We start from the raw sequence: 9,230 nt of genomic DNA, 5'->3' as shown, positions 1-9,230 counted from the left end.
AAGGGCAACAGTTGAGTGGCTCAGGATGCTCAGGTGAAATTCTGTGGAAATGGTTTCCATCATGCTTGCTGTGTTTGGCCAGTGTGGTCCGCAGCACATTTTACATAAGACAGGAGTTTGTAAACTTCGACTCCATTTGATCTAAGATGAGAAATGACGGATAAACCTGGTGTTAAATTGTTCCGGCGAAATATTTTCGTAATATCCTCCACGAAGGTCTTGCCTCAAATTTCTCGATTTAGCAATTTACTAAATATTCAGAAAATCTAAGTGCAAAACATTATTCGCAACTTTATTCTTAAATACAATTATAACACTGAAAGGCTTCACTGTTCGTTTCCTTTTGTGGTATCTGGATTTATGTAGATCAGCAATTGTTTCATATGAAGCTGCTTGTATAACACTGTCAAATCCAGACAAAATTTTCTTTGTTTAGAAAAATTAGTAATAATATTTTTTGGGTGCCTTTTTAGCCCCCTGTACCTCAATACTCTTAAATAAACGATAGTGCTAGAAATCAGGTTTGTTATCAGCATGGTAGTAAAAAATGTAAGCAAATAGGGATGCAAAAAACATACAACTCTGAACACACCATTCCTTACTGTAAAACATGGTGGTGATGGCAGTAATGTGCTGTTGGAGGCTTTTCTTCAGCAGGAACAAGTAAGTTGGTCAGGGATAACAGTGAGTTATACAAAGCTACATACAGGGCAATCCTGGAGGAAAGCCTGTTACAGGCCTTCTTCTGCAGGCTCACTTTTCAGCAGGACAGCAACCCTAAACATACAACCAAAGTTACAATGGAAAAACTCATTTAAAATGTGTGGCAAACTTGAAAATTGCTTTTTAGTGAGGTTCTCCATCAACATTTGGGTTTTTTTGCTGCATTACACTCTATTAAAATTGATATGAGCCAGAGTAAAAGGTGCTCTTTGGGTTGTAAGGTTTCTGACCTTCTGACCCTAGAATTTAAAATATTAAGGCTTCATAACAAGTCAATACACAGTGCTACTAATAAAAATGTCTTTATTGGCACATTTTAAATAAACAAAATAACTGAAAGGCAAACATAAATACTACATTAATAAAATAAAAAAATGAGAGGCTACAATATACAGCTGAATGGCTACAGTACATTAACAACACCCTCTATGAACAAAATAATGCTAAACACAAATGTCCCAGATTCACTCTCAGACCTGAAGCTGGAGCTACCAAAAACATCTCTAGTGGTTTACTTTACAGCATTCAGAGAGTTCTAAAAGCCTGTTACAGTTTAAATCACAATAACAACCTTGATCACAATTTTTAACTGTGCCACTCTGAGGCACAGTTTTGTGCATATAAACGTCACAAGCACATAGGGTTTTACAAACTACGGCTAACACAAAGATATAGCGGTGCACCCCTGCACACAAAACAAACATTTAAACACACAGAATGTGATGAAAAGGACCAGGTAGGTCAAACTGAATGTCTGTGTGGTCTCATGATAAGGACATGCAGCATGTTGCAAAATGTTGTACATACAGCAAGATCCCCCAGACGTTTCTATGTGTTCTAGAATCATCTGTCTGGTCCAAAAACAAGAGACACATGAAGTGTAAGTTATTGTAAAACATTACAAACAAGTTCCATGCACTTAAATATCAAAATCTCACAGCAAAGAAAGGCCTATGAATTGGTTCTGCAGGCATTATGTGATGACAGGGATTGGCTATCATGGATGCTTTGGTAGCATTCAGAATGGAGAGCTTGTTTACTGAGACCAAAATACAGAATCAAATTTTATTTTAATAGGTATAAAAAATGTTCCAACCAACATAGGATAAACTATCATATATTTAAAATGGGTGATTATATGTGAATTTTGACATGAAATGTTAGTGTATTTGTAGTGGTTGTCAGGATCTTTTTCCTGGTCTCATGGGTGGCATGATGTCATATTTTCAAAGCTGCAGAGAAGAAAAAGTAATAGTCTTCACATAAAAAAAGAGAAACTTTGGATTTTTACCAACATTGTTCTGTTAACCTCGTAAAATGAGGTAATAAGAAAAATATTCATAGCAGGCTTTGGAGTCGATACTTTAAAAATATCAGTTGTAAATGGGTTCAACCTGAGAACCTGGTATTTTGAAATCTGACAACAGAAATAAAGAAGAAACCCCAGCATGATCAGAGAAAAAAAAACTCCTCCAAGGGCTTTTTTTGGGGGGCATAGTTCGGAAACAGTCAGCAGCAGGTACCATGATCTTCATGATAGGTGCTTAAATTCAGGCTACTGAGGCAACTTTGTCACAGGTGCTGGTGTATTGGACTTCAGGTTTGTCGTTCTCAGAGGGCCTCCTGTTCCAGCAGGGAAGGCTGAGTAGAAAGAGAATGAACGCTCCCAACAGAACGCAGCCACCACTGAAGTAGAACGCCAAGTCGTACGACTGTGTCCAGTCAAAAAACCACCCTGAAAAGTGAAATGAAAAACACCATGGTTAGAATGGTCAACGAAGCTTCAGACAAACAACGTCTTAAAACTAACAACACATAAAACATGCTTGTGTATGGTGTTTAAAACATGGATAGAAACAAGCATCTTACCTACAACAGGAGGTCCAAGCATGATCCCAAATCCCCCAAAGAACATAAGGATGCCATGGGCTTGTGTCAGTCTGTCTAAGCCAACAATCTTAGTGGTGATGTAAGAAGTAAGCGACCAGTTTCCAGAGAAAAAACCAAGGATAGCTGTCAGGATTTGCAGTCCAACGTAACTTTTGGTGATGGGGATAAGAAGTAGTACCAAACCTGCTGCCAACATTGTGAAGGCATAGAGATAGATACCGTTGATCCATTTAATGTCCACCAGGATGCCCAGTGCTAGTTTGCCTACGCAAGTGGCAATAGCACCTATGGATACAAGAGGAATGACACTAACTTCTTCAATAAGTCCTTCACTCTGGGCCACGTCCTCTACAAAGAGGACTGGTGGAAACGCACCCAAGCTGAATAGGAAGATGGCAATGCAGAAAGCCACCATTTCTTGGTCCTGTAAGATCTCGTACAATGACTGCATGTACTTGGAGTAAGCCTTTTGCTTTTTCTTGATTGCTTTTACAATGGCCATCCCAGCCAGGTGACCCTCTTTCTTTTCTGTTTGAATGGACAAGTCCTTAACATCAATGGTGATGAGCAACTCCTTCACCGTGAGAGGTTTCTCTGGAGTGGTTGTTGCAGAACCCACTGCGATCTTGAGGTCGTCGAATGGGGGCTTGACGAAGAGCTGCTCTTCTGTGTTCCGTTCGAGGGCGGCCTTTTGCTTGAGGTAGTAACCTGGCATGTTCAAGGGCCTCATGAAACCAGAGCACGCCATGAGATTCAGTGCTATGGCTCCGATGATGAGCAAGCAGCCATCTAGGCCATAGAGGACAATCAGCTCGTTTTGAGCAGTGGCATAGATGAATGCGCCTACGCTTGTGCCTGCACGAGGAAAGGACAAAGATTTAATGTTAGTGTAAAATAAGACCGAAAATTATAATGTTGTAATGTGTAAGAAAATAAGGTGCTCAGTCTTCTACATAGTTCTATCTTACAACCTTAAGGAGTCAAACCTCCTGACCTATTACCAAGGAAATTTTTATTCTCAGCCAAGTTAGACGGCATTAACAGGTCAGTCCAGCTGTTTTATTAATAGGCCTATCAGGCTTAACGACTACATATGTTTACCTGAGCTTTGTAAGGCTCCTGGCAGCTCATACATTAAAGAAGTGAGCATGGAGAACAGGAAGGCACCCAGAGATCTCCGGGGAGAGGTAGGCAGAAGTACCTGTGGTGACAATGCCAAGGGCAAGGCCGCGTCTCTTGTCAAAATACTGACAGGTGATTGTCAAGGTGGCGGCGTAGACAAGTCCACAACCCAGGCCTAGGAAATGAGAAAATATAAAATGCATTAGCCTGGATGAAAAGGATAGCCTTTTCTGCACCTACAATTGTGTTTTGACTGTCCCATGTTGTAGAAACACATGTTTACTTTCAAAGGGCGGTGTGCGTCATAAGATTTAAGCAACACACTTAGAAAAACATGCAACATGATGACAAGTAAACAAGCTACATGTGCTTGCGCAGGAACTGTCAGTTATCTGAGGGCATCTCTAAAAATAAATTGCTCTTTAACTATGTATAACCTTCCTGGTCAGTGCACCTTGCATGAAACATAGCATGGGCGGTGAAAGGGTTCACCAGAATTAAGCACGCATGGACAGCCACTTAATATCCAGCAACAGGTGGTAGCTGAGTCCATGCATAACCACCAGTCAGGGAACAAAGGCAGTAAAAGCCCAAATGTGAATTTTGACTGAGTCATTAGTTCTTATTTTTCTGTCAACAGTGATCAGTAATGATCAAACAAATTGAGCCATGGTTAGCTGTATATCCTGTCATCCTATCTGGTCCATTGATATTTATTAACTAGTAATTAAGGCTAAAGTCAGTCTCTGATGTTACATAAGAGTTTGACTCAACATGCACTCTTGCTTTTTCTCCGGTGATTATACAATGTGTTATGAGATTGTTCCTGGGCGCAAATTTACCTTGTGTCCTTCCGACCTATAACAGAGCAACATAAACCACATATTCTATTATTACGAGATAAGATCCAAATGGATAGTGCCCTCTAGACTCAGTAGCTCTCGAACCATGAGATTTGGTCTGTGTTTGATTGTACTCAACAAGTAAGTTTTGCTTCAAAAGGATACTACTCTAATGGAAAATGAGGAATATTTAAAAAATCCATCAGAAGAAATTTTAGCAAATGACAAAGAAACAAAAATTACCAGGCCTGCATTGTAAATTGACTGTAAAAGTAACTCCAAACCAATGTTAATCTGGGTTTGTCCACTTTAGTTTGCAAGTAGACAAACCAATAGCATTTTTTTTCAATTTTATTTCCCTTCATTGACCAATTTACTTTTAGTAGTACTTCAAAAAGTGTAGAGCAAATGGATATGAATGTTTTATTTCATGATTTAATATTTATGTCCAAACACCTCAAACTGGAAAAGAGCAAACTCTGTAGAAATTCAAGGGAAGACTGACTAAAAAACAAAACAAAACAAATTACAGGTAAAATAAGTGAATCCTTACCAACAACAATTCCATAAGAAAATATGAGGAACTGGACGTTTGGAGCAAAGGCACTGAGCATCAGGCCGCCTGCCACCATAACGCCACTGAAGATGGTAACAGGACGTGCTCCGAAGTTGTCTACGCAGGCGCTGCAGATGGGACCTGAGGGGAAGGAAGGCAAAGGGAGAGACAAGTAGAGTCAGAGGAAAATGGCAGCGTGATCGGAGCTAAAAATATCAACCTAAGAGTAGAGAAGATAAAAACTGCTGTGTCATGTCCTCCATAACAGAGCTTTCTGAGAAGAGCAATGCACTGCTGCCTCTAGCCACACACCTCAGATGTGTCATTAAACTACAATTTTGTAGTTTTGACTATATCCTTTAGGGTGAAAATGAAAGGAATTCTTAACTTTCGGGCAACACCTCCACAGTAAGTGCATCTGCATGAAACCTAACAAACATTCTTTTTTCACAAATGGAAATACATCCATGTCCTGAAGCCGGTGAACTCGTGTATCATGCAAGCCGATCCTATTCTCATTCCTCAGAGATCCCTTCTTTTCCTGCTGTCGTCTAGCAGGAACTGCAGCACTTTAGCAGCAGACAATCGGGACACAAGTCTGAGTCTTGCCCAGGGCTGAAGCCAGATCTATCCAGTTAAGATTTCCCCCCACACTCTCTTTTGAGACGGACAGCCAGAAGGCAGGCTGAGAGGCGAGCTGTACCCAAGATGGGAATACCAGGCAAATTCACAAGTCTACCACTGCTCTTGTTTGTCAGCGTTCCTGGAGAGTAAATAAACTTCTACAGTGTTGGTGAACTTTTCAGCAAGACTTTGTTCTGCCACATTTTAGGACACTTTCTTTTTGTTTTTATCTTATTTATTTATTTTTTAGATTGACAAGAACAGGAACAAATCCACATGTTTCTCCCTTATCTGTGTCTTCCACTGCGTCTCCTCTCCTCTTTCAGTGTCTCAGCAGTTGGCTCCAGGGCTAAATGATCCTCCTACGCTCACAGCAAGGATGACATGCACTCGCTTTGCTCTCTGGGAAAATCAATAATTGCAACTCTGCTCAGGGAGCCACAAAGTGCTCATAGTCATGATGCAACATTGTCCCTCTGTTGATTAATCGCCGATATGAAAACTGTGCTGTATTTCTGCTCCATAATGTAGTGGCTCCTTACTCATCACTCAGACTTTGAACAAACATTGTGTTGCCTCTTTTATCAGTGGCACTGTGTGAGTGATTATGACTGGGAAGGAAAAGGTTGAACGACAGGTGTAAGGATGAAAGGGTTCCACTTATTTAAACACTTAACACATTTAGCAACATTATCCAAAACACAACATTCCTGCAAAGTATTGATCATATTGATAGCAAGCAGCTGGTTAAAATCTAAAAGTCATAAGTTGAATTTGCTGAATTTGCATTTATCCAGGGATAATTTAATCAATCAATTAATTAAGAAATAACAAATAATAGGTTTACTGCAAGACTGCAATGTTTGCTGCTACTCACTGGCTATTAATCCCACTCCTGCCACCAGAGAGCCCACCCAGGCCGTCATGCCCTTGCCCTCCTGGTAGGTGTGCAGCCACTCGGGGTACAGGACCCCCACGGACTGAGGTGATCCATAGGCCAGGAGCTGGGCCATGAAGGAGGCAGCAACGATCGCCCATCCCCAGCCTCCATCCAGGACTTTGGTGGACGAAGTCATGGTGCTGATGTTACTGGGGGCCGATGGGATCTGTTACAGCTTTTACTGAGGAGAAGTTCCTGAAAAAAAGAAGAAAAAAATATACATATGTATGTTATTAATTTTGTCTATATGAGTGTAAAATGCAGCAGATTTTTCAAGCATGACCTACAACATCTCCCTGACTGTGCACTTACTCCTAGCCTCGATGTAAGGAGGGCTGCTGCAACACCTGGCCTGGACAGTTGGTCACCTGTGTGAGGTCCTCGGCTCGATGTGACTGCAGCCTCCCCACAGCCAGCTGCTCTATTTGTTGCTTTCTGTCTAACCACACCTTACAGGAGGAGGAGAATGCGGCTGATCTCCTCTCTCTGCCTCTGTGATCTGACTTTTCCATGATTCACCTCTGATAGGGGGTCTTTGATCAGTTGCAGTACTTTCTCTAAATTATTTGGAGCCCATCGCATCTTTGCACTCCACTGCAGCATAATGAATCCCTCCCCATATTATCTGTTATTTACGTTTAAACTATAAAAGTAAAAGTTGATACAATATGTTCTTTTGGCTATAGATTCATCCGCAATGAAAATAAAAATAGTTGGTTTGGGTTTGTTTAAAGAATGTACATTTTTCTTCCCACTGAAACCTAATGAAAATCAAGATGCCATAATAACTCGATATTCGCCGAAAGCACTAACATTCTTTTTCAATTTTGTTGATGTCTTTTTTTTTGCTAAATAACATTAAGGAGGGAAACAAAGCGGGTATAACGTAATTGTAAACAAACGTCGCACTCACCTCAGCATCTACAGCAGCAGACAGCGCCTGCGGAGCTGCGCGCTCCACGGGAACTTTTCATGTACAAAATAGATAAATGAATTAATAAATCTCTCTTTACAAAAAAAAAAAAAAAAATCGGAATGCTTTGCCTTCTGACGAGCTCTATGAGATATGCGTGTATAGTGGGGAAACGCTCGATATCAACAGTGCTCATTGTGCGCTGGCTCTTTTCTCTCTCTCTCCTTTTTACTGCTTTGTAGCTGGTGACAAACCGGTTCAAAGCTGTTCTTGCTGGTCCAGCAGCAGCACGAGAGCAGCCACGAGAGATGAGGAAGCGGCGCTTCCTCCCTGCGCGTCTAAAAGCGCCTCGCGCAGCACACCGGCTCCGTGTCGCTCCGCAAAGATGCGTCGACTGCTTTCGTTTGTGGCTCTATTTTCTACTTTTTTTTCTTTTTCTGTGTGTGTGTGTTTTTTTTTAAGCTTAAATCAATTACACGTATTTTTAATTTATTTTGAATTTTTTTTAAAGCCCAAAGACAAGCGCGTTCACGCACAAAGAACACAGGCAAAACCACACTTATTTTTTTTTTTGTTTACCTGCAAAGTTCATTCAGCCACAGGAGACCGTCTTGCTTTCCTTTTTTCTTTTAAGAATTCACCTTTTCAAATTAATAAGAAAAGTTAGCGATGACAACCTGCATGCGTATGCGTGGTGCTTAAAGTTGAGGAGTGCTTGTGAGTGGGCTCCTTCCCTCCAGACACATTGTTAACGCTGCCATGAGTCCAGTCTGAACCGGTTGATGGACGGTGAGAACACCGCCATGCAGCACCAGCGGGGAGCACTCCCTGAAGTCCCCGCGCTGAGCCGCCTTCAGCGGGAAAACCCGCATAAAACCGCCCGAATCTGCTTATCTTTCGTCATTAATATAATAGAAAGTAAAAGGCTGAGAATACTGTGAAAGGATAAGTGCGACTTAAGATTAGGCTGCAACACGTGAGTCCTCCATAAATAGCCCGATCAAGTGAACAGCGACCCCAGGAATAGTGTCAGATGATGAACTGATTATAAGAAAGCTAAATGTTAGTTACTTAGAAAGATAAACATATGCCTTACTGTGGCTTACAAAACTCCATAACAAAATTTTAGGCTTTTTTTCTTTTGTTTTTACCCAAGTATTTTGTGAGATCAGCTTACCAAAAATAATAATAAAAACAGCATTGAAAATTAGGGCTTGTATTTGCATTTAACCCCATGAGGATATATGTTATAACCCCAATTTACTCCAATTACAGCTGCAACACATTTCAGGTTTGACTCTACTAGCTAAATTGCCTCATTATTGGCAAAATACCCTCAGACGAATTAGATGGAAATCGCCTAGAAATATTAATGTTCAAGCGTGCCACAGAGTCTCAACCGGATTTAGATTTGGACTTTGACTGAGCCACTCCAAGACAGTATATTTGTCATTCCAAGCCATTCAATTGAATCTCTTGCTTTGTTTTTTAGTGTTGTTGTCCCCCAGGGAAATTAAAGTCCAAGAAATTAAATCCCAAGTCTTCTACAGTCCTTATCGGGTTTTCTTCATTGATTTCCCCTCTGAGCGCTAACCACCTTCCCATCAGCTCTGACCAACT

General features: G+C 41.0%; 1 protein-coding gene and 1 long non-coding RNA gene across 3 annotated transcripts; one reads left to right on the top strand and one right to left on the bottom strand.

The window, feature by feature from the left end:
* Positions 1 to 1,009: 1,009 nt before the first annotated feature.
* Positions 1,010 to 8,618, bottom strand: LOC116713064 (monocarboxylate transporter 9). Of its 2 annotated transcripts, none has more exons than XM_032552985.1 (6): positions 8,190 to 8,618; positions 6,635 to 6,892; positions 5,131 to 5,274; positions 3,815 to 3,910; positions 2,593 to 3,468; positions 1,010 to 2,458 (listed from the first exon to the last, which is right to left on the bottom strand). In XM_032552985.1, the coding sequence occupies exons 2-6, from the start codon at positions 6,831 to 6,833 to the stop codon at positions 2,274 to 2,276; spliced, it is 1,500 nt and encodes a 499-aa protein (XP_032408876.1). In that variant the 5' UTR covers positions 6,834 to 6,892; positions 8,190 to 8,618; the 3' UTR covers positions 1,010 to 2,273. The 2 variants fall into 2 exon arrangements, with proteins under 2 accessions (XP_032408876.1, XP_032408874.1); XM_032552983.1 differs by lacking the exon at positions 8,190 to 8,618 and adding an exon at positions 7,611 to 8,000.
* Positions 6,779 to 7,704, top strand: LOC116713066 (uncharacterized). Its single transcript, XR_004337781.1, has 2 exons — positions 6,779 to 6,922; positions 7,016 to 7,704. It is a non-coding gene; the product is annotated as an uncharacterized LOC116713066 (long non-coding RNA).
* Positions 8,619 to 9,230: the final 612 nt, after the last annotated feature.

The sequence above is a fragment of the Xiphophorus hellerii genome, chromosome 22 (assembly GCF_003331165.1).
Source record: "Xiphophorus hellerii strain 12219 chromosome 22, Xiphophorus_hellerii-4.1, whole genome shotgun sequence".
In the NCBI taxonomy this organism is placed as follows: Eukaryota; Metazoa; Chordata; class Actinopteri; order Cyprinodontiformes; family Poeciliidae; genus Xiphophorus; species Xiphophorus hellerii.
Note: the sequence above shows the minus strand (reverse complement) of the source record. Positions and strands in the feature narration are given on the sequence as shown.